Genomic DNA, 25,634 nt, shown 5'->3' with positions numbered 1-25,634 from the left:
GAAAGTTTCACTATTGTTGTTCAGAAAGCAAAAAAACGTTTTGATTACATTTGAAGTCGATGGCTTAATCAGTGTAGAGGCGAAAGGGGGACTTAACACACAGCTAGAGAACAGGCTGCATGTGTGCTCTACAGATTGTAAAGCCCACTGAGGCACATTTATGATTTTGGGCTATACAAAATAAAAATAATGTCATTGAATTATGTGTGTGGTGTTGTTGCTTCAACGCAAACATTGTCTTTAGGCAGCAAGATGTGAAAAGTTCAGTCTGCGCTGTAGCTCTAGTCACCATTGCTCCTCCCATATCAATCAGGCAGCCTTTGATTCGAAACAAAAGCCTGTTGGCCATTTGAAGTAATGAATATAATTAAAGTTGTACAATGGCCCTAAAAAAGCATTAGGCTGCACAATTTGTAGAGCCAGCATGGAATTAATTGTGGCGTTTGTAGCCAGCTGCGTGGTTGTTTTTGAAGGAGCCGTCAAACACTGTTATTGTCTCTTTACAAAATGCATTGATACATTTTTTTAAGCAGTTATCTTCTGGTCATCAGCTGGTTGACACTAAAACAGCAGTGCAGTTTGTCAGGAACGGCACTTTATACAGCACTTAATTCCACAAAGCTGGTGCCTCACCAGACCCGTACACATGCCGTCCTATACTTTTAATGTGAACTTGTACATGTCAGGGTTAACGACCAATGTGCTGTTGCATTAAACGACTCCAGTTAAAAGTTGTGGCTGTCTTCATGAACTGTCATGAATCCAACGTGATAGAGGTTCAAAGACCTTTTCATTCATACCTTCACAAGTTGTTCTCCGTGTAGTTCTTGTAATCACAAGAGGTGTAGTGTGTTCTCTATCATCTTTTTCAAGAAGCCATCTGAGAACATTTCATCAGCCGTGCCAGTTTCATGCGATATAACTAATTCATTGACGTTAATTTAATAAAAGTGCTGTGGAGAATTCATCTCGGTTTCTTACTTTACGCACTGGGGTTGTTTATTAGAAGTGCCAGTCTCTTAAAAGTCAGATGAACTGAACTGTTCACGTTAAGGTGTTCAGCCTTTCTCACTGGCGGGGTGCAAGTTCTTCGAAAGGAGATTTACTCGGTTAAAAAACTGCAAAACAAACATACTGTTTTATCACTTTAACAGCTGTCCAGAGTGTGATGTGTTTCTCAGAAGTTCCTTTGATTGTGTCTTAAACTTTTCTTTTTGTGTGTGTGTTTGTGTGTGCAGTCCAGACCAGGCCAGACTCTGTGACCTGGAGGACCAGTCTAAAGCTTCCAAGAAGGGCATGTGGAGTGAGGGTGGCGGTACACACACCATCCGCGACCTCAAGTACACCATAGAGAATCCCCGCAACTACATCGACTCCTTGCATCAGAAACCTATCAACGGTAATGGGCTCAGCGTACAAACATCCACACTCGCAAAGATAAAGCTTGGCTTAGGAGACAAAGACACTTGACATAAACAAACAATATTGCATAAGCCTCTCTTTCCCCATGATGGCCACATTTGTAGGCAGAAATCAACCATTTGGGGGGTTGGCTTGATTGAAGAAATTAGTTCTTAATATTGGCTACAGGGCATTTAATGGAACATGCTTTCCCACCCGTCACCGGCTCATTCCTCCAGCCTCTCATCTCCGACCCTTCCGGAGGTGTAATGTACCACTCAATCCATTTCCAGGTGGCTGCCGTTAACAGGGGCTCAGCTCATTTCACGACACTTTAATTGAATGGGGAATGAACAGGGGAAAGCTCTCATTTCTTGTTCTTACTATTCATGAGAGGCGGTCAGAGTTGTTTTTAAATTGGAAGCAACCATTCAGCCGAAGCGCTTTAAATGTGTGTCGAGACGCTGTGGTTGAAAAACGGAATACCACTTTCTGTCTCATCTGCTTTGGCGGACACACTAATACAGGCACACAAGTTACACACAGAAAGAAGATGGATAGGGACCGAGTGAACCCTTCACTAAAATACCATTTATGTGTGAAAGGACTTCTACTCGCCTTTTGCCCAATTTATTAAAGTACTTTAGAGGTCAGGAGCAACAGTTGAGTGATATGATTTTGGAGGGGAGAAAAACAATGTAATGCCTCAACAGCTTTCCAAATAAATTGAAGCTTTGCACTTAGCATAGTAAAATCTTTTAAAGTGATACTCCAAACATTTATCTACCAGGAGCAAAGATTCACTCCATGTAGGCTTGAAAGGTGGCTGTAAATACAACTAGAAATATGTAAATCTTCCAGATCTTCCCAGAGAGCAATGGCTGTGGTCACCTGGAGTTTGCAGTTTAAAAGGATTTTAGTAGGGACAAGTATAAAAACACCCAGAGAATGTTCTCACAAACACTTTTCCACTGCCCATCGAGTATTGAAGATAATAGCAAAATTAAGGAAGTGTATGAGCAATTTTTGGACAATAGTTTTGAAAATACTTAACGCTTTCATTCAAGCTGACCACAGCCTGCTCATGCTGTGAGGTGGGAAGCTGCAACGCTTTCCCCAGCCACCGCTCTAAACCGACAGCAGTGAGTGTTTCTTGAAGCTTTTGGATGTAGTATCACTTTAAGCGTGACAAGGAGGCCCCAACGTTCTCCCCTAGTACCAGAGAGCGATCCCTCGGCGAGACATCTCAATTCCACTGCTCAGTAAAAGCCAGTGGTTATTTCTTGGCAGATCACAGGTATTATAGTTTTGATTTCAATGAGTAGGGTATTGTTGAAAAAGAGAATACATCTTTTGACAGTCTCCACAGGATTAAGGAATATTTTTCTTTTCTTCCTGTTTTTTTAATTTATCTGTCCCGACTAGCCTCCGGGCAGCTCACAGGAAATCATAAATTAAGTTTTATCCTTGATGCCTCCCTTTTTCAGGAGGAAATATAAAGACGAAAATTCAGCCGTTGCTCTTCTTTTGGTAGTATTTCATAGATGAATAAAAGTAAGGCTGAAAGGAACTTCTTTTTTTTCTTAAACGATTGTTCTTATTTGGCTTCTGACAAAAAAATTCACTGCAAATATTTCTTTTAGTTCCTATTGACCCTGAATGTGGCAAACGGATTAACAAGCTGCTCTTCTTCCTCCCTCCAGCCATCATCGAGCATGTTCGAGACGGCAGTGTTGTTCGTGCCTTGCTGCTCCCCGACTACTACCTGGTCACTGTGATGCTTTCTGGAGTCAAGGTAGCCGCCTTGCTGCCCTTACAGATGTGGTGGAATGTAACTGTGGAGCTGATGTTGACTACCTACCAGGGTTTTTCCTGGGTCAAAATGGGTCTTCGGTGCTCCCAAACAATTTTTTTGGCGCGCTGTGCGCGCACGGTCTGTATTGCCGTTTCACCGTAATTAGCAGACATCTATGTATTTTTTTTTCCCCCCCATAAATTATGGAAGCAATGCTTGAGGAAATCATTTTGCTAAAATAGATAGGCTAATAAATTGACAATTAGAGATGCACCGATCAGGTTTTTGGGTGCCGATCACTGAAATCAGTATCTGCCGATCCGATAATACCGATCACGGTGTTGATTGAAGCATTCTATTTATTGTGTAGCATTATTGCCTAGGAATATGAGAAAATACATATATAAAGCACCTCAAACATTAAAGAAATTACAGATTTCTTTAAACTTTTAGGACTTTTACTTTGAAGAATTTCCAAATTGATACATAAAAATTGTTTGATTGCTATTCTAGGGGATTTCAGATATGTATGGAACACATCTGCATTATTCATTTCCTGGAACTCTTGGGGAGATCTATATACAGGACTTTTTTTAACATACAAAAGTCTGACTTATTTTTATAAACTCTTCCTTGGTACAGTAAAAATGTTTTAATGTTAGCATAATTTAAGCTAAATCTCAGAAACGATCTCTAAAGATACAAAATCAGTTCATTGTTTACTTTTATATGTTCGTGTATGATTTGTCGACATCTTATTTTGATAAACGGATGTTGTTTCACGTGGTTCTTTCCGCTAACTTTGCAAAACCGGATGTTGTCACATAAATCCTTCCGCTATCGTTATCAAAACCCTCGCGCGCTCCTGATCGAATGTGTTTACCGTGAGCATCAGTCTATAGGGGCAGACATGTGAGAGTCGGCTGAGTCGACCCAGTGATTCAACTCTGGGGACGGGGACGCCGCTCGGTGGTGAGGATCCCCTGGTGGACCTTTCACTCTGCGGCCCTCGCCGGGCGCATCGTCTCCGTTGCGATGCGCGGCGATTGAAACGTCTCTGATAGTTCTCGCAGATGTTACGTCATCTGATCGGCCAAGTTTGATAAGCCGTTTTGAGAGCGCCGATCAAAACCGATAATGGGAATATTGGCCGATATGGATCGGCGCCGATCAGATCGGTGCATCCCTATATAGTCCAGGTGTATTCGTGCACGTCGGGCTGTTGAGTGATCAGCAGCTGGCCGCTCTGTCCATTCGCGCACCTCACAGTTGCGTATTGACCAGACAAGAAGACACATTATACCAACATCAAGGTGTTCTTTGTCTCGTTGTTCAAAAGCTTGTCTGCTCGTTGCTCCCGTCGTGTTTATCTTTCGGGTGCTTTGCCACGCTCAAAGGACAACACAGATAGCATATGCAGCAAGGTGACATCGGTTAAAAGTAGATAACAGATTTTATCAAAAGAATGTGTTCTCGAAAATAAAAGCATCTCCTTGAGGCACTGGCTGACTGCTGGGAGTTTCAGTACACACATTGGTGATGTGATCAAATCGCATTGGACCCATCTGAACACATTTCCCATTGTTTGGGATCTGATTATTATTGCGTTGATGTGCCTTTTCCTTCTCTCCAGTGTCCCACGTTCAAGCGAGAAGCGGATGGTACAGAGTCAACAGAGGCATTCGCAGCAGAGGCCAAATTCTTCACCGAATCCCGTCTTCTGCAAAGAGACGTTCAGATCATCCTGGAGAGCTGCCCCAACCAGATCATACTGGGCTCCATCCTTCACCCGGTGAGACACGGGAGTGTCCCGCTGGCGGAAGTGCCATTAATGTATCGTTGAGTGTTCTTTTGACTGTCCCCGTTTCTCGTTGTCTTAGAACGGTAACATAACAGAACTCCTACTGAAGGAAGGCTTTGCCCGCTGTGTGGACTGGTCCATGGCTGTCTACACCCAGGGAGCCGAGAAACTCCGAGCTGGTGAACGGTACGCAGCTACGAGACACGTGGATAGCTAAACTGTTGTCGGATGGGATTTTCTGTGTTTGTCTTTGTGTAATAGGGCTTATAGGTAGATGGATCTGGAAGATACTAAACGCTTCACAAGAATAGTTAGGGAATTTATTAAATAGTCTTGTTGGTTCCTAATAAACACATCATGTAGCATGGCTGACAATTCAAGTAATTGTTATTACATTCAGCTGACAGAGAGAAGAGGGGAAATGGACGATATAATTAGTTGTGGAAATCACTGATTGGATGAAACGACAAAATACATGTACATGCAGATTCTTGAGGTAATACAATTTTTGTGGAAACGTAATGTTATGCAAATGTATTCCAGCGCTACTTGAGATGAACAAGCGCTCTATTTCTGCTGCAATGATATTCGTTCCCTCCAATCCATCGCAGCAATTGCTATGGACTTATTATCTTGGAATCTTTCCACTATAATGAGCGTTTGTAGCTTTTCCCATCCAAATGGATAATTGTTATTCACTTGATGAAGCCTTTTATATCCTCTGTTCCTGGCTGATGGTGAAGACTAACACTGATGATTTCTTCTTGGCCAGATCTGCCAAAGAGCGCAAGGTTCGCATCTGGAAGGACTACGTAGCACCCACCGCCAACCTGGACCTGAAGGACAGACAATTTGTAGCCAAGGTGAGGTCCAGAAGTGGCTTTTGTAATCCGTCTCATGGGCGAAGGTGCGTGTCTCTAATTGGCACGTTCTCTTCGGCCCTTAACATAACGATTTTCAATTTGGATCATCTTGCTTTTCCATTGAAAGTGCTCACAAGTCCACCACAGGGAAAAAGCAGCAGGTACAACACTTTCAGCATGACATGCAGACATTATCCAGCATGAATAGGACTTGGCTTCAAAGCCAGGAGGAGGCCTCTTGTTCCCTTGCTCCCACCACTTAAAGTCTACTGCGGCATTTCCAGTTTTCTCCCGGCACTGCAGCAGAAGCCACTTTGATGCTTCTAACAAATGATATACCTCTGCTACCTCTTATTGTCCCATTTGCACCACCCCACTGAATACAAATAACAAAAACAAAAAAAATCTTCACTTAAGGTGCGAGGAGGAATGCTTAACGGCTACATTTAAGCACTCCCCAGTCAAATTAGGGCCAAATCGCTGGCGTATGCTGGAGCAGAGGCACCGAATGATCCCTAAAAGCCAAGAACAAGAGATATTGGTTTAGGTTATTGGCCTGGCCTCATGAGAAAAGAAGAGTTTTTACTATCAAGTACACATGAGTGCACTCTCTCCTAGTTTTCATCATACATTAATTAAAATCATGTGAGATGGACTCTTTGATACTTTTGGTAATGCAGTTTACCTGCGAGCTGAAATTAGAGTCCAAGTTGTATCTTTAATGTAGTAACGCAACACTGCTAAAACATCAGCTTTAGATCTGCTCCCACTCTGTGTGCATTTTGATGATGCCATGCACCCCACCCTTCCCTTCATTTGATATATGTTTCTCAAGGAATGCAAATTATTATTATTTTTAAATACCTCCCAAAGTTTGGGTTTTGTATGTGTTTGCTCCCTCCAGACCCTGAACTTTAAAGACCCTGAGAAATTCATGGCTAGCCTGAGGGTTAGATAAAAGATATTGCTTTTGAAATCTGCTTACAGAATGAATTTGATAAACTGCACAAGCCATAAAACCATGTGTAAATGTACAGTATATATTTTTTCCTGAGTCAGAAGGAAGAGGCTAGAGAAAGGATGAACCATTCATACTATCGGGGCGAGCTGCTCTCAGATCTTTCTGAACCCCCTCAATAAAAGATTTGGATGTGAGCGGGAGGGGGGCGAGCGAAGCAAAGTGAGGGGGGTATTTGGGGGGGAGGTCCAGCACGTGTTTGAAAGAGGAAGAAATAAAGGTCTGTACAAGATCGAAGAAGAAATTGAAAGTGTGATTTCTTTATAGAAAGACTTAAGGCAAGAAAGATGAAAAGACATGAGAAGTGAAAGTGAATCATCAAAATCCCCGGGACTATCGGCGTCTTCTCTCTGGCATCTTTGCACAGTCATTTACTGCCCTCCCCCTCCCACCCCCATTCTCATTTGTTTTTGTGAATAAAAAGTGTCAGCCATTCCTGCACCATGCATCACTCGCATATAAATATACCCTATCAAATATGTTTTACTAGCAGGGACGTCTCCAGATTATCACTTTATGGAGTTTATGGCATTAATCTAGAACAATTTTAACACGTACATAATCTTAGATGGCTTAAAGTTGTAGTAGGACCATGTGACTCCAAAAACCTTTCGTTAGAAGTGGCAGATGGAGACCGGTGTGCTGCTGACCCTGCAACAGTTTCGAGCAGTTTCAAAGATGAGTACATATTGGACAGGCTAAGGTTTAAGGTTTCTCAGGCCCCCCCCCCTCCTCATGCTTGTCCCTGTGACATTTGTCGGCACCTAATACTGCAATGCTCCTCTCCCAGGGGCTCATCTCTCCATCAATCCCATCATCATGCACTCTACTTTTCACTTCTTATTATCTGAGTGATGGATAGAGTGGAGAAGGTGAACAGGTCCAATCCCCACAAGTCAATCCTGCTGACGAATCTTCCTTTTTGACTGTCTCGCCTCTCTCTCCTCCCACCTCTACTGGGACCAGAGAAGTAGATGTAGGCCATAGCCCAATAGGCTTCCTCTCCCCTCGTATTCTTTCCCCTCGCCTCCTCTCCCCTGGGTAACCGTCGACCTGAGACGTGATGGATAAAAGGTGACGTGGTGTGAACCCCTTTACGAGCGTCTCACCGCTAGCTTGTCAGGAAGACTGCCACTGTTGGTTTAGTAGGGCCATGTCCATAAGAATACGGTAGGTGAAATGACAAACCACTGTGTATTTTGGATGTTTGAATGATGTATTTGGCAGTATATTCCTTTTGTGTAACGGATGTAAAATATGTCCCCGCCAGATGCTTTACACGGTATAATATGCATTTGTGTACTTGTACGAATGCAAGTGTACAACAAGTCACGTTTCCAAGTCATCCTAACCTGAATCCAGATTTCCTTTCAAGCTCAAATGACTTTCTGACACCATGATAATTGGATCCTGTTGCCACTTGAACAACAGAATACACTCTAACTTACTCAGCCAGATAATTGGATTAAACATAATAATCGAATGAAACGTCTTTGAGGCTTTGTTTGGGCGAAAATGTTATTACACTAATATAATACAATATAAATACAGACTCTAGTTGGAAAGAAAGAATAGTACACTTCAACGATGGTTAAAAGAGAAACGGATGGATGGCACGAGAGCCTCTCGGCTTAACCGTATGCCCCACTTAAGATGAGTCGGACAGAATAGTTACAAGGTCAGACGGCTTCTTTGAGAAATGAAACCGTCACATTTGGGGAAGATGATGAAGAAAGGGTACATTGGTCGAGCCCCAGTCTCTTCAGACTACTGGTACCTGTCCCCGGATAATGTCCTAACAAAGTATTACATACGCAACAGCCACCTTCTTTTCAGCAGCACCCTGGGGCTGCATGCCGGCTCAAGGTGTTAATAATAATAGCATCACCAACACCACGAGTTAATTTGAAACCATGTTAATTTGGGTGACAAATCATCTCCACTGGCAGCAACAGTGAAGGCACAAAGGTGTTGCTTTTGAGGGAGATGATCTGACGCGAGTAATGAGGACGTCCCGGCTGAGCCCTCGCTGGCCCCTGTGGTTAAAACCACTTTAATGAATTCGACTGACAACCAACACGTCCCGACAGTAGCCAAGATCCTCTCTTCTGCCGTGACTGATCTTGGCCACTGCAGATGTCATGCCAGCCACGGGCAGAAGGTGGCAGTAGATCCCCACCTCTGTGTATCCCATCAGACCAGTGAGTCATGCTGCCCGCCTATTTGTCTTCTCTGCCTGCTCACTCGACCCTCATGGCAGCTACTTTGCAAAGACTTTTCGCTCTATTTTCTATATATTCTCCCCCCCACCCTCCCCCACCCCGCGCCTCTGTTCTTGTGATATTTGCTGAGAGATTACACTCCGTCTCTCTGGCGCGCTCCATCTTTCGGCTCCTCTATCTCGGTGTGTTGATCTGTCCTCCTTCGCCTCTCGCGTCTCGCCTCCTCCGGCTGATGATTAGCCAGTAAATGCTGAGCCATTTTCTCCTGCCACAGTCTCTCTCCTGCACTTTATTTACATGGGCAGGCCACGAAATGACCTTGTTACAGTGTGAATGTGCGTCGGCAGCGAGCATGCATGCTCCCCCCCCTCACACTTCCTCGGTGCACCTCTCCGTCGCTCTCCCTCCTGCTCCCTATGTCTCTGTATCGCTCCCACTCAGCTCCGTGATTAGTATATGATGTATTTTGGCTGCTGTTGTGGGCAGCCTATTTAGCACGTGGGCTGGTCTAATTTATTTTCTCTGGTGGCGAATGCAATGGCGGTCTGATTTGTTTTCATGCAATAATGAATCTCCCAAACAGCCAAATACACCTGGATCCGTGCCTGTGCGTATAGTACACACTTTCTAAAAGATTTGACTTCATCTCAAGAGCTTGAGAGTATTTCTGGTTATTTTGTTGTTCCGCCACACAAACACCCACACAGTCCAAATTGTGCTTACAACAACACGGTTCACCTGCATTCACCTCTTTGGGGACTGAGCGCGAGCACAGCCTACACGTGAACCACGGTTTGAGTGATGATGAGGCCATTTAATGCACGTGTGGGTGGCAACATGTGTAGGGCGATTGATTTCTCCGTCTCTTGCAAGCGGCCTACTTAAAGGCCTTGGGTGTGGATGCCTCCTCCATCTGTCACATTGTAACCCCAATCTGTCTGCGACACACAGACTGGCACACGCATACAGAAGATTGGGTTGAGTTACAAATAATCGGCGGGGATTCTTTCTTCATTTTCCTCTCCATACTCTGGTGAACTTTAATTTTGCAGGTCTAGCTTTGAATATCAGCACATATTCTTCGGAGCCATATCCATAACTTGAGGTTGCTACCTTTTGGTAGAGAGAGAAACATCTAAATGCCAAACATAAATTAGTCTGTCTTTAGCTACACTTGTAAAGGTCTCCATAATAAAGTGCTGCCAGCCATTTGTTGGGCAGAGGGCTGCGTAATGCTCCAGCAGTCCATCTTTAACAGGATGTTTGTGTTTTTAAGCTGTTTCTCTTGCACTCTGTCGCCCTCCTTCCTTGCCTCTCCTCCCCCCAGTGCCAATCCCCCAGATAGCAATACGTCCTCGCCGTGTCCTCCAAACCGCGCCGGCCTGCTCGCTTACTTTACTCGGTCACTCAAGGATCACTCTTTCTTACCTGGCTCTCGGTGACTTCGACTCGTGACAGTTCACGATCTGCACTGTCACTCTCCTTCGGCCTTTTAATAGATCTCTTCCCCTCCATTCATCCTTTACCTGCTCCTTCACTTCCCATCTTTCTTTCAGTCCATCTGCTCAGTCACTCACCGAAATGCAACGCTGGTCTTTTTGGTGCAACACTCTCCTCCATCCTGCAGGGGTGTGATTTTCTTTAGTTATTTCGTTGAGGGATTTACATATTTTTTTATTTTTGTACCCTGAGATACATTTCTCATTGAATTTCTCTGTCTTCCTCTTGGCGCTTTGTTCACCCAGAAATGTTTGTCTTTCTGTATGTATTTGACTCAATTCCTCTCTTCTTCTGGCCCTCTAGGTGATGCAGGTGATGAACGCTGATGCCATGATGGTGAAGCTCAACTCTGGAGAACTCAAGACCATCCACCTGTCCAGCATTCGCCCCCCGAGAATTGAGGGAGAGGTACAACTAAACCTGTGTTTCTGTGTCTGTCTGCTGTTGGTGTGTGTGTGTGTGTGTGTGTGTGTGTGTACCATAGACATGGAAAAGAAGTTCACTGTCGTCGTCAGTTTTTATTGAGACAACATATTGTTGCTCCGCCACTCGGCCGGCAGCGGAGGAAGTCACTGAGCCGAATTGGTCGCTGAATTGAGACGCAGCCATTGTCCGTGTAAAAGTGACAACCACGGCAGGACCACACACACACACACACACACTAGAGAATGATGCATGTTACGTGTGTTTCTACGTCGAGCCGACATGAGAGTCTTGAGTCTGTTTGTACTTTCTTTGCGACATCAACAGCAAATACTGATTTAAATGGGAATGTCAGTTCTACTGCTCTTCTCTTTCGTGAGCGGCTACTTGTGACTGGATGTGATCTCATGTCGGAGAGCTTGTGGCCTTGCGTGGTCAGCCAATTAATGAAAAGCTCTCCGTCGACGGGTCGTGTCACTGCTGCCTCGGATGTTTTGACAGTCGCTTTATTTTCACTTGATGTCAAACACGAGCTGTCGACGTCTCCCTTCCACACATTCCTGAACATCGGACCATCTCTCTGCACTTCTCTTCAACGTTAGTCTCTCTCTGTAAATGATCGTGGGAATACTTTTGACCACTTGGTGGCGCCCCCGCAGTTGGGGCACATGCAAACACGCGAGACGCTTGCACCCAGTGGTTGCAGCACTGCAGAGAGTACGGCAGATCGATTTTTGTTTTCTCCCTTTCTTTTATTTTCCTTTCCCCTCTCTCCTCAACACTCCTCCCCCCATTTTCTCAGAATCTCGTCAAGACATACATTGAAAACATAAACACATGCAGATACATGCTTACACCCACATACCTAGTCGCAACTATAGAGACGGATATTTATCCACACAGGCAGTCTTTAAAATACAGTGTTTTTGTATGCAGTGACACCTAGGCACAGAAATCTGCTGTGCTCAAAGTATGGTTTATCCTCCCAGCTGTGATTATCAAGGCATTTAGTGTTTGAACCCAAACCTCTTTCACCGGTATATAATTAAAACTTTCATTGCTTCCAAACATGTATTTATTCATGAAAAAGGGCCAGTCTAGTTATTTTTCGCAATTACCCTTGATGTCTGAGTCCTCTAAAATGTTATAAGGATAAAAACATGTCAGTAAATGTCAAGCCCCCGTTAATTAAAAAGTTTTAGTGTCACAACAGAAGTGTTCCTCCTTTTTGTCAAAGAGTTTCGCCATTCCAACGAAAAGACCGTTTTCTCTTTGTTTAACACGTCTGAGGCTGTTGGACAACCATTCCTCAAGTCAACACAGTGACCGTGTTTCCATGCATTCGAATAACTGGCTTAGTCGGACTGAAATCGAATTATCCGTTTCATGTAAACACCTTTGTTCGACGATGTGCGGTCCGACTACGATCCGATTAACACCCCTGGATAACTCGATCCAATCCGGTTGATAATTCGACTATCGCGGCATGTAACGGTGAATTGGATTAGGAACTGGACTTTGCGTCTTTGCGCATGCTTGAGATCCCGCCGCCCTCTTCCCCCCTCCCTCCCATGTCGTGACCCGGAAGTCGAAAGAGACGATAAGTTGTCACTGCCGGGAGCCTGGCCGGCAGAAAACAAACAAACAACGCTATGGAGAACACAAGAGCCACCACACATTTCTGGACTGAAGAGCAGACAGAATTTATGCTTAATGTATTGAAGGAGTTGAACATACTAAAGTTCATGGTTCTTTCTCGAAATGTTGATGTTGTTGTTGTTGGTTGTTGTTGGTAGTGGTGAAGAGGTCAAGCGGAAATGGCTGTATCACCACGAGTTGTAATGAAAACAGCGCCGCCTATCGTATCGGATAGGACATGCTTTCGGCCAATGATTCGAATTACTCACTGCCATGTATATTGGGATAATAGCAGATCCCCCAAAAGATAGCATAGTCCGACTAAAGCAAGATTCGAATGATACCATCATGTAAACACACTGACTGTTTCCTGTGATATCCGTTTATGAGTCTCTCATCCCCCTGTTCTATGAGGTAGGAGACGGCAGGGTGTCGGGCTTCGGTCTAGGGGACGCTTGTAAAAGTCGGATGGTGTAATTTCTGCAACGGCTCTTGATTTTTTGTTGTTTTGATTGTTTTAGTTTTACTGACTCCTCTCCGCTCATGTTTTCTTTTCTTCATTTTATAGGTTTCCCACTTTACTGTTGTCTAGTTTTATTCTCTCCCTCCATCCTCGTATCCCTCGCTTCCCTGGTGTCGTTAGTGCCCTGCATCATTAAGAGACTTCTCTGTATCTCTCCCTCTGTTCTCCTCCGCTGTGTGTGTGTGTGTGTGTGTACTCTGTGGACTCTGTGGTTGTAACATGCTTGTGGGAAAAACACTTCTCCCCATTTTGTACGTCTGCCCCTCTTTTCTTCTCTGACATGGACTTCTAGTATTCTTTCTTTCTCCCACATTACAACTCCCGGTCGACTTTCCTCCTCCTGCTGCTTCCTTTCCTCCTCTCTTTTCCTGGTTAACGTTCGCTCGTCTCTTTGTCCCGCTCCTCTTTCTTTTCCCCATCTCCTTCCTGTCTTTCAGTGCCCGTCTGTGTGTTGCTCTGTCTCTGCCGGCACCAGATGCTTCAACAGTTTGTGTTCTGTGCTTCATTACACTGTCGTATGTCAAAGGGAGCCCAGATGTGAATGTTTGTGTGTTTTCCATTGGTGTTATATTGGCACATTGTTGTGTTGCTGTTTCTTGCACTTCATGCATATTTAATTGCTCCTGTGTGTCTGCTATTGGGACTTTTCATGTAAATACCCCTGGAAATGTATCAAAATCTGTCTTTCTGGGCACCAGCTCACTTGGCTCGTAGGACGTCATGTATGTATGGTAGCTTGGATACAAAAAACACGCAATTACGAACCCAGTAACAGTTATGCACTTTACTATCTTGAATTAGGAAGATTGTGTTCAAATGGACATTTTTGTGTGACCGCTGGAAGGACAGTCTTTTATTTTTTAGGAGGGTAGTCTTACAAAATAACTGTTGCTGCGTTATTCAGTTTGTCTCGTGGTTGTTCGTGCTCCTGCTGTTTGTTCGCTAGTTATTTCTGTCTGTGTGCTAAAGAGCTGCCTGTCTGTCTGTAATGCTGTTGGCTCAGCTTGAGTGTTGTCGCTATGGCAGCGATGCCGAGATTTAGTGAGGCTACGATGTGCCCTTGGACACCGAGGTGGAATAAAGACAACCGAGTATGTTCATCACGCGGCTGTAACCGCACACAGACTTCAGTTTCGGGGGCCATTGTTACCTTCGCATTGAAAATGCGGAAGGTAATGTTTTGATCGCCGTGTATTTATTTATTTATTTATTTGTATGCGTGTTATTCGCATAAGTAAAAAAATATTAAACCGAATCGCATGAAATTTGGTGGGATGATTGGTTATTATCCGGGGACCATTTGATTAGATTTTGGGATCGATCGGGTCAAAGGTCAAGGTCAAGGTCATGAAAAGGTCAACATCTTCTTTTTACCATAGCACAGTCAATTTATATCCAATTGGCATACAACTAATGCCAACATGTTCATAATCCAATGCCCAATCTTGTGATATGCGAAGGTATGCGCTCTACCGAGTGCCCGTTCTAGTTTGGTATGTCTTTGGTACAGCATGACAACCAGAAATAATATTGAATAATCTTGTTATGGCTGATTGACCGTCATTCTTACTATAACAGTTAAAATACTAGCATTTTGTGACAAAGTAAATATAACAAAACAACTGGCACACCGAATGGGACTGTGCCCCATTACAGTGGACGTTCCTCAGCCATTACAGTCCTAATCATCCATGGAATTGAGAATGTAATGTCCAGTCTCATTTGCCAGCCGGGCTTTTGTCTGACCACTAAATTAGGAAATTTAACAACTATTACTTTAGCTGACCGGGGGTATTTTAATTAATGCCCTTTCTACACTCCTTTACAGATGCAGAAATAGTAGTTGACATTATTTTAATGAATGTCATTGTTGTACTTTGGGACCTGTTATATTTTCCTTTCATTACTGTCGCTTTAACTGTTTTTAAAGAGAATCTCATTGTTTAAATACTTTAAGTCACCAATGCTCAACCTGCAATGTCGACATTGAGGTATTTGTTTGTAAAAATGTTGTGTTCTAAGTGCTGCCCGGCCCTAAGTGGTGTTCCCTGCCAACGTATTTGTACAAGAGAAACACTTGCCAGCCGTGACTAACAGCTGCTGGTAGCTTTTTATTTCTTTCTTATCCATCATGCGCTAAAAAGAAAATCGTCTTGGTGCTCATGTGCGGCGCCTACATGCAGCGGCGGAGTCTCGCGACAGATTGTGAGCAGCATTCCTACCTCAGAGGTCACAGCAGGTATCTCTCCGCCTGGAGCTCGACCCGCCCTGCCGGCTGACTCCGTTACGAGTGAGCTTGCGTCTCGCTTACGATGCGGCAGACCGACACAAAGACGTCGTCACAGTTTGCGGCGCCGCTTCCACGCGACGCATGCAAACGCACGGTGACATGCTCGGTTCAGCTACATTAGCCTATGTCAGGAAACATCTTGGAAATTGGTGTCAGCGTGTGCACAAACATGGATGACAGCCACTCCTGTTGTTTGCGCTGCACCATGTATCTATGAACCCAGGACATCTCCAGAGAAAAACAAACTCAGAAATGTGGTATTGTGACGATAGTGTTTGTGTGTTTCATTCTCTGGAGGTCTGTGGGGATTTTCTGTCTGTCTGGATGCATTTGTGCACTCTGCCCGTGCATTCTGCAAGCACGGCCGTGTGTGTGTGTGCGTGTGCGTGTGTGTGTGTGTGTGTGTGTATATCCTGTTCAAGGGGAACCGAGGCCAGATGCGACGTCGCAGCGGACTGATGAACTGTGACCGCTCCTGCCATCCCCTCTGGTTCCTGTTAGTCCCCTCACGCCCCCCTCCCCTCTCGTGACGATACTAATTGTGCTCAGACTGACAGATTGGTCGACCAATGGCGTCTGGCTGCAGCAAAACATAGGACTCAAATTTCCTCATTTTCTCGCCCTCCCTTTTCGCTCTCATTTGGCTGCACTCCTCCCCAGCGTTACTACTGCTGTGGCACATCTTCAGATGTGAGTTATTTTGAGCTCAGGAGTTGGAGTCAGCTTTTTCTTCTCGCTCCTCCTCCCACCCTCTTCTCCCCAAATTGTTATTTTTTTTTGCTCTCTTCCTCGGTTTATTTGTCTTTTTCCCGTGCAGCAGGACAAGCCCAGCGTAAACAGGAGTTTGTAGAGATGTTTCTGCTACTCAGTGACTCACTGTCACTCCCACTCACAATCAACGTGTTTGTGTGTACTATGACGATGTCTCGAGTGTTTGCGTGCCTCTTCTTGTCGTCTGCATCTGTGTCGTATGTGGGTTTAAGTAGGGTTAAGGACAGTGCTGATGGACCCATGGGCAGGGAGGGGAGGTCAACTCCCTCTGTCCTTTATATAAGTGTGTGTGTGTGTGTGGACTTTGTAGATGATTTGGTCTCGTAAAACGTCTTTCTCTTTTCTGTCTGCCTCCCATAAACCACTCGTCTTTCTCTTTGCCTTGTTTCCCCCCTCTCTTTTCTTCCCTCACCTTCTTATTTTTACTTTACCATTATAAGGTTTATTTTTATACCGGAACACGGTACTCTTATTGGCATTTCTGTAAATCGCTCTGGCATACGTATTGATAATTTAATTCATCTTCATGCAGTGAAGTGCATCAGGAGAGGTCAGGTTACACCACATTGTTTGCGCGCTGCTGCTGTTCGTTTTTTTTTTTTTTTTTTGTCTTCTCTGTTTTTATTACTTTTGTGACATTCAATATATGTCTCAGCTGCAATTGCAGTAGAGACATCAAGGTCAAACAACTGTGGAAGACATAAAAGAAGAAATAAAAAATGTGTGACTTGTAATGCTGTGACAGCTTGTTAGGTAATTATCAACTGTAGTGGAATACATGACACTCGAAAACAAATAAAGAAATCATCCAAAATGTTGTCGCATAAAAAAACTGACACCATTCCAAACCAAAAAAATAACAACTATCGTAATACAGTAAAATAATATTTGTGACTTCCAGTGGCTTTTCAGAACCTCATAACCCACTTTTATTATGAAAATGTCACTGTGGAAAAATAGTTCTTGAAGTTTAATACTATTTGTTTATTATCATTCAGGATTTGTACATTTAAAGGGGTGCAGTTTTGTGGTAGCCAGTAATTAAACAAACGGACTCATCTGCTCCCGACTCTTTTTGTGTGTGTCTCCTTTCTCACCCCATCCTCCAAATCTCATGTCTCGCCATGTGTGTGTGTGTGTGTGTGTGTGTTCTCGGCATGCCCATAGCCTGGCATTGCATGCTTTGACCTCAAGTTCGGGATGATGATGATGATGATGAGGGAGCAGGCTTGCCCACTTAGTGACTAATTTGTGAATGTTGGCTGGGGTGGGTGGATCAGTAGCCAGTATCCCTCCTCACTACTGGGTGAATATTATTTTGCCCCATTGCACCCCATTATGCTCGCTGTTTTTTTTGGTTTTTTTTGTGTGTGTGTGTGTATGACATCATTATTTATGACTGTACAATCTGAACAGGGGCTGCAACCTGTCACAGCTGTCTCAGTAAATTTAGCTGCACCAGTCTGGTAGCAGCGTATCATCCCTCTGCAGCCGCTTAATGTGTATGCATGCACAATTGAGTAATGTTGTGAGGCTCACAGTAGTAAATGTTGACTGTTTAAGGCTCCGGCTGCACTGCCTAATCAAATAATCAAAACATAATGTCCACTTTGTCTGGGACATGCGCACTCAGCAGTGTATTTCTCTCCAAATGTGGTTTACACACGTACACACTCTTCTCAATCAGTTGAATGAGTTTTCAATCAGTTAAATTAGAAAGTAAGACCCGATACTGTACACCCCCCCCCCACCTCCCCAACATGACTCAGAAAGCCTGACGTGCTCCTGAGTCATGATTTCACCCGTGAAGTTTCAGAAGCTTGCAGCAGTAGCTTCCACACATTTGCAGCCCGGCCCCTGCAGCCCTGCGACACTGTACCGTCCAGCGAGCGTCCTGCCTCTGCAAGAGTCAAAGATGATTCCTGAGCTTTAGCTGGTAATTTGGAACGAAGGGAATTTACCCCAAATAGAACAGAACTCTCCCTGAGGATAGCGAGAGCAAACTGTTGTCACTGGGTCACAGCTGAGACATAGCGGTGACTCTCTCGGTTTTTTTCTTCTTCTTCTTCTGTAACCTTCCTGCAACTGCGTAATAACAGTGTAAGGAAGACGGTGCACACAGTGTGTCTTGTCTGAGTAATTTAATGATGCAAATGTCACTTTGTCTTGGTCTGGAGGCTGAAGTTGACATCGGCTCCTTCGTCAAATAATTAGCCTTGTCTGTGTTTTTCACATTGCTCATCAAAGTGGAACAGCCTTGTGTACGCTTCCTGTAATTGGGGGCACATCTATTTTCAACAGCCTGAATTACAGGGAATGCTCAACAGCCATTTTGAATGGAACTGCAACCAATGTGGACTCCTTTTTGTAGCTTGAGCGCAAAGCGGACCGGGTCCTTTTGTGAAATATTGGGCACAATCAATTGTCCTCATTGGTTCCTGTGGCTGCCTGTGTTTTAAGTTGTGACACTTCCTCTCACTTTGTTGTTTCTGACTCTTTCACCTTGTGGTCTTTGACTCCGCCTCTCTCTATTCCTCATAGACCTCCTGAAAGACAGAGAAGTACCTTTTTTCTTCCTCGTCTGCTTCGGCACTCATGTCTAATTGGCATAGCGCGCTGACATTTACACCCGTTGCCCTAAGTACCACGGCTCCATTTCTACCGTGAAAAGGCTTGTTAGTTGAAAATGATTTTCCACTATTTTTTCCTTGTTCCCGCTCCCCTTGGGTTCATTCTTTGCGTTTCCTTGTTGAAGTTACCCGTGTGTTTTGACCCGTGTCTTTTGGAATGCTAATGGCCTCCCGTGAAAAGGCTGTGTGTAATGGCCCTGCAGAATGCAAACGCCAGTATTCGGTGTCTGGGAATTGTCTTCATGTGTGACATTACAGAAATATGGTCCAAAAGAAGGATTTCCCTCCAGCAATGCCATCTTGGTAAAAGTTCTCCTCATCCCCAGCAGTGGCCGACTAAGTCCGCAGCTCAGGCACAAAATGCAGGATTCCCGGCTGGCGGTGCTCCTCAGGGGCCTCATCTTCCCACTGCAACTGACCCGGTAGGGATGAAAGACCCCGACAATAAGCCCCGCCTGACACAAAATGGAGGACGTCGGCTCTTGGCTGATCGCTCGTGGGGATTTCCACTGGCCATGTGTGAGATTAACTCACCGCTGAGGTTCCATGCCGTACTGCTGACTCCGCGAGTGAAGGAGGAGAAGGGTGCGAGTGAGGGAGTAAGAAAAGAAGGATGGAAAGCTACTAAACTCAAAGGTTATTAACTTATTACAGTTCTGCCAAGGTTAAAAGGAACTGGCTTGTTTCCAGAGCTCTTTTACCAGGGCCAGTACAATACATACTGTGCAGTCAGGTCGGAAGTCGTGTCACTGAAACGCGCCGCCGATTTTTTTCCATTTCACCAGTGGAGTTGGTCCTCCCAAGAAGTCTCCGGAAGACCTTAATGGATGCAGAAGCACACATGCTCGAACACACAAACACATGCTCGCAACCCTTCGCTCCCCATGTGTTCCATCGGCCCAGCTGTGTGCAACACCTGGCGGCTCCCAACCACTGGAGAGGCATTCAAAATGAATGAAAACTATAAGGGAAGAGGAAATGAGGAATTAATCCAAACCTGCGTGTAGATTTGGAAGAGTGTTCCTTCTGTGACGGATAATGATGGCATTCAAAGACGAGTGTGGGAGGCGCCGGGGTGGCGCGCGTACTGGTATTGTCATTCATAGCGCTATTCCTTCCGTTGGCGCCTGTCGTTTATGTTCCCATTGTCATTCGCCATCTCTCTCTAAAAACCATGGACATGAAAACTGATCATGATCATCTGATCACTGGTCGACGTGGTCTTCTCCCGTCGCTCTGTTTTTGGGGTTGGAGCCGGGCCCTGCCGCCCTGCCCGCCCCGCCGCGACAGCTGACGAGTTGCACGATGATGTGCCGTTCAGCTTCCGTCCGTGGGCGTGGATGACATCTACCCTAACTATGATTACAGGATTGATTATGTTTGTTGTTTTTGGTGGTTCTGGTTTATCGGAAAATTAAGGAAACGGTGTGAGCTGCTAAAAGCCCCTAAAAGCGGCCGACGAAATTGGATCGATTGAAAAATGGAGGAAAGTGGTGGAATAGCAGGTGCAAATTGGATGTAGCTGCTGGCAGACCAAACAATCCCAATCTTATCTGCTTCAGCTCCAGAGAGTTGCCTTGGCCAAGGCCGTTACTGGGTGAACTCCCTGAACTGAAGATCGTGAGAAACCTCTCTCATTCCCTTCCCCTATCATCCATGGCAGCGACCATCTTGCGTGGGGATACCAGAACACGACACCCACGAACTTTCATTTCAATTGCATTCCCCCCCCCCCCCCCCCATCCCACGCCCGCTTTTACCCCTTTTACCCCGGACGGGGCGGGTGCTGGCGCTGCTGAGTTGGCGGCGCCCGGCTGGCTGCTGGCTGCGGTGCTGGTTACCTTCTGCCCCCAAATGTGCTTTTTTTTGCTCCACCCACTGCCCCCTACTCTCGGGGCATAGGGGGGGGGTGTTTTCTCGCCTTCTTCCCTCATATTTGTCATATTATGTTTTTTATCATCCCACCCCCACAAAAACTGCACCTGTGGGGGGGTGTCTCTATACCCCACACACCCACACACAGCGGGTAAAAACACAAAACCTCAGCCTCCTTTTGAAAATGCAAATGCGATCTATTTGTGGCCTGCTCCTGTCAGAGTGGGTGAGCCTATTGAGGGACGTTGTTGTGTGCAGCTGTGAGTGTACGTGTGGCATAGATCTGTGTGTGCACATAGTGTCAGCTCGCCGTTTGTACATCAGTTTAACACAAAGTGTATTTGCCTTGACTGTTTGCATCTGTGTCCTTGGTAACTGTGTACTTTGATTTGTTATTTGGGGGGTGCAGCATGTCAGGATTGGTGTTTGAGGAAGGTGTTTGCGACTGCTGATGTAGACTTTCACATCTTTCAGTGAGTTCAGAGTGCGTATCATGCTTGTCACAGGACTGATGTGGAGGGAAAAGAGGAAATGAACATCTTCAAGTGTGTGTGTGTGTGTCTGTGATCCGTGTTTATGTCACGCCGCTTTGAAAGTGCAATGTGAATGGTCCTTCTCTTCCTTTTTGTGTTTTCTCCCTCCCTACTTCCTCCCTCTGACCCCTCTCCTCCGGTCTGCCTTCATATCTCTTCAGGAGAAGAACAAGGACAAAGACAAGCGTTTCCGTCCGCTCTACGACATCCCCTACATGTTCGAGGCCCGAGAGTTCCTGAGGAAGAAGCTCATTGGGAAAAAGGTAAGAACCAGTGGCAGAAATTGAAACTTCCCGATCCCATTTCCACTCACTCTGTGTATGTGAATCAACTTGACTTGCTTCTAATCAGCTTCTGATAGATTAAACAATAGCACTAAACAGGGATTCCCCCAGTGGCCGTACTTAAGCTTGGACAACCCCCCCCCCCCCCCCCAGATACACATTTCTGAAGCCCTTGGCTATAAATCCATTTCTCTCCCTCTCTGTTTGAATACCAAGTGCTCCTTGTTGAAGCCCTGGGGCTTGGTATTGGTCAGGTTGCACCCTTTAAACAAGCAGTGTTGATTTCCCCCTCTTGTTTCTATTGATCAACAAAGTCTTTACACCTAAGAGGCTGCTATGATTTACACACACATCTGACCCAGAGTTGGAGAGCACTCGAGACGCACAACATGAACCTTTTGTCTTTTTACAATTGTATCAGACAATCAACTTAAATTCATCGTTCCTCTGAGAAAAACAAACAATAAACCCTTAAACTGACTTCAATTGGGTTAAATGTTTGAAACGGTTGTGAGGGACTTTGCTAACTTGGCCTCACATTTCAAACCTCAAGTTTCTTAAGCGCACGCCGTATATAGATTGCTTTTACAACAGAGTCCCTAAAGTAAATCGGTGAAATGCCGCGTCCATTGTTGTCACTGAGCGTAGAGTGGCAGTAATGGCGTGGGGGCAGAAGGCGGCTGCTGCTCACAGGCACGCCTCGAGCTGTTGTCCACTGCCTGGACTGAATGATGGTTCGTGTTTTTCCATTTAGCTAACTCTTAACAGTTGTCAGACTCAGTGCGGCCACATCATAACGTGAACCATGCTGGAAAAGATTGGAATCTTTCTCGGAATAATGCGGAAATGCAGTTGAAAGCGCAGATTGATGGAAAGTGGATGATGCACTTCTCCACAATCGTACTGAAAAAACTGAGTTATTAAGATAACTTATAAGTATCAGTTAAAACGTGCACAAATCAATTCTCAGTGGGTTTTTAAATATCTCTCACCATGTTACCAACAGCTCCAAACAAAACATTTGCGATATAGCCTGATGAACACAAAGAGATGCACCCACTCGAAGCCAAGAGAGTTCCTTTTGGCATTCGGTACAGGAGTGAGATTCATATCCCTGTCCCAGCCTCTCGTCGCAGTCATTTTAATCATCCTCATTAATGTTTTTTTAATAGCAGAAAATTCAGCCGTTAGCTTGCTTTTGACAAGTGAAGCGAGAATAATGATTCCGCTGTTCTATTTGTCGCGGTTGTGTTGGAAGATAATGAGCGTGCGTGTGTGATGGGCATTGGCCCGACTACAGCCTTGTCAAGGTGTAAAGATATTACGCATAATACGCCATTAGCGAGGTGATGACATGCGAGTGTGTTGCTCAGGTTTGTAACACCAAGCCATATAATACAAATGGGCATTAAGAGACTGGAGCAGATGTATTTATACACGTTTACACGCAACCCAAACTACACCTTTCTACAGCGGCCAATAGCTTTTCGCTCATTCACGCACTAATGGCATGCAACCCAATGAAAGGGAACAATAAAAATGTAATAAAAAAATGTAGTGCATACTAATCATGCGTGTACTATGAGGCGCAACTTCTTCTCCATACCGTATGTTATAACTCAAGTTATAATTGTCCTCATTACACACACGCACACACACACTATCTAAGCGTCTCAGATCAATCTGCAGCTTTCATACCTGGTTAGATTTCACCGTATTGCTTGTTTTAGAGTCCAGCTCGGCTAAAATGTTGTTTTCTTTGACTCAAAATTGTAGTCTTTATCAAAGAAGAAAGCATGCATGATTTTGTGTGTGTGTGTGTGTGTGTGTGTCAAAAGGACCCGAGTGCGTCAGTGGCCCTGTTTACGATCTGCATCTGATCCTGGATGATTTGATCACAAGTGAGCAGCTCTAAATGCAGAATGCAGTTGGGACGCCCACTCATGATGACGTGTTGAGAGAGTTGTTGACTGTGGCTACAGTTGGAGGTGTTGGTCGGCAGGGATCCATTAATCCACACGCCGAGTGGACTGAAGGCAAATGACACCGAATCAGCATCGTGATATGTGAAAAGCAAACGAAACTCTAAAGCCCAGTCCACAAATAACCATCTTCTCTCTCTGTCGCTCCAATGACATTTAAAAAAACAAATCTGTATTCTTACATTTCTCTTTAAGATCTGCTTCTCTGGCGACACACTTCTCTTCTCATACGTGTAAACATACATCCATAGAGTATACCCCTCTGTAATCTGCCCCAGTTTGTTAGCATAGAAGTTATGTATCCCTTGGGTGTGCGTTTTTAAGCTCTCAGAAGTGGGTTATGTTTAAGTGGAGGGCTCTTACTCAACATCCTCCTTCCTCCATCAGCAAAATCAATAGCAGAAGATCCCTGGAACGCTGAGTCCCTCCATTCCGATATTGTCCCTCCCGTTCCTATATTGTTGCGAAGACACAAGGTTAAAAGCTCTGACTTAAAGGCTCTCTTAACCCTCCTGTTACCTTTCGGGTCAATTTGACCCCATTCAATGTTTAATGTCGGTGATCTTTGGGGTCAATTTGACCCCAGGCTGTTTTTCACTGTGTCAAACATATAAGAAATATCAACTTTTTTATATATTTAAAGGGCTATTTAGGTCGTCAACAAACAAACATAAAGTACCTCACACTTAAACTTGGGAAGCAATATTAATTCTAATAATTTTCTGGAGGTTTTAATTGCTGGGGTCAAATTGACCCCAAGGGTAAAATATGTCAGTAAATATAAAGGTAACAGGAGGGTGAAACATTGAATGGGGTCAACATGCATCTTGGCCCTAATGGCTGCTTTTGAAACGTTCAAGCATTACCTTTTAGCTGCTTTGCCGACAAGGAATCATTCTGTGCGATATCATCACAGGCTCTAATATTTATTTGCAAGCGCAATACTTAACCCTCCCCGTTTTAGAGTTAATCTGTGCTTCCTTGGCCTCCTGGAGTTGTCAAACTGGAGGCAGGTAGGTGCACAGATGCCCTCCAACGCGGATAGGAGTTTAGTCGACCCACTTACTGTCATTCTGTCTCCGAACACTAAGCTCTATAGAGACGGATTTGGAGCAGTAAGCATTCGTAGAGACTCTAAGACCACTGCTTTCCTTGGATCGCTGCTCCAGAGAGTTCCCACTTTTTTTTCTTCTCCCTTTTCCTTTCCGACCCAAATCGAGACAAAAGGCTTCCCCTTAACGGAGTGGTAGCTGGGCCCTGACCCGTTGGATTTAAAAGGGAATACTCTGTCTGCGCCGAGTCTGCCCTGGAAGGGGGAGAGGACTCTAGTCGCACACAGAGGCGTACCCGCAGATTTATTATCGGATCACAAGAGGTGCATCTCGGCGTCATCTAGCTCATACTGGACGTGGCCAAAGCTAATTGTTCACAAGGTTGAGTTATGAGATTGACCTGAGGGTATTCCCCTTGACAACATTTCATTTCGGAGCTCAGACACCATGTAATGCATGGCAAGGATTGTGAAACAAGCCGATTCCCCCCTGACTAAACCTTCTGGGACGTGACTAAGCATTAACTGGAAGTCTCGGCGCGCTGAAAGCTCAGCGCCCCGATGCCACTGGTCTGCTTTTTGGAGAATAAATCAACATTCAATGTTTTTTCTTCTCTTAAACCCCCTGTTCCTCATCTCTATAAAGCGTGTCTGGTTATTGTATACAACATATCTCATACCTACATTCAAAAGAGTGCCTTTTTGTGGGCCACACAAAGTCTATATTCGTTAGCTTTACATTTGATTGGAACAGAGAGGAATTGTTGCAATACCTGGTTTGGTGTTTTAAAAGACGACTTCCCAACTACAAGTGGGGAGGTAATCTCGTTCAGCATCAACTCAACAATCATCCACCAATCTTGTGCGAATAGAACGCATTTCAATTCATTTACTTTTTACACCAGGGGACATTCCTAGTTCGCCGGCATTACTGGGTTAGTCATTATATCAAAAGGCTTGTGAACTCTCTTAAGGTTCGCCAAATGTGCTCCGAGGGATTTCCTTTCTCCGTTCTCTCCGCCACTGTACGTCTG

General features: G+C 44.8%; 1 protein-coding gene across 1 annotated transcript in view; it reads left to right on the top strand.

Moving 5' to 3' along the window:
* Positions 1 to 25,634, top strand: part of snd1 (staphylococcal nuclease and tudor domain containing 1) — a 172,088-nt gene that overhangs the window by 6,000 nt on the left and 140,454 nt on the right. Inside the window, exons 5-11 of the mRNA XM_056424296.1 lie at positions 1,239 to 1,399; positions 3,105 to 3,196; positions 4,830 to 4,988; positions 5,077 to 5,183; positions 5,770 to 5,860; positions 10,904 to 11,008; positions 21,445 to 21,546. Of these exons, the coding sequence (XP_056280271.1) occupies positions 1,239 to 1,399; positions 3,105 to 3,196; positions 4,830 to 4,988; positions 5,077 to 5,183; positions 5,770 to 5,860; positions 10,904 to 11,008; positions 21,445 to 21,546 (817 nt within the window). The remainder of the gene's footprint in view (positions 1 to 1,238; positions 1,400 to 3,104; positions 3,197 to 4,829; positions 4,989 to 5,076; positions 5,184 to 5,769; positions 5,861 to 10,903; positions 11,009 to 21,444; positions 21,547 to 25,634) is intronic.

This window comes from Pseudoliparis swirei, chromosome 10, assembly GCF_029220125.1.
Source record: "Pseudoliparis swirei isolate HS2019 ecotype Mariana Trench chromosome 10, NWPU_hadal_v1, whole genome shotgun sequence".
Lineage (NCBI taxonomy): Eukaryota > Metazoa > Chordata > Actinopteri > Perciformes > Liparidae > Pseudoliparis > Pseudoliparis swirei.
Note: the sequence above shows the minus strand (reverse complement) of the source record. Positions and strands in the feature narration are given on the sequence as shown.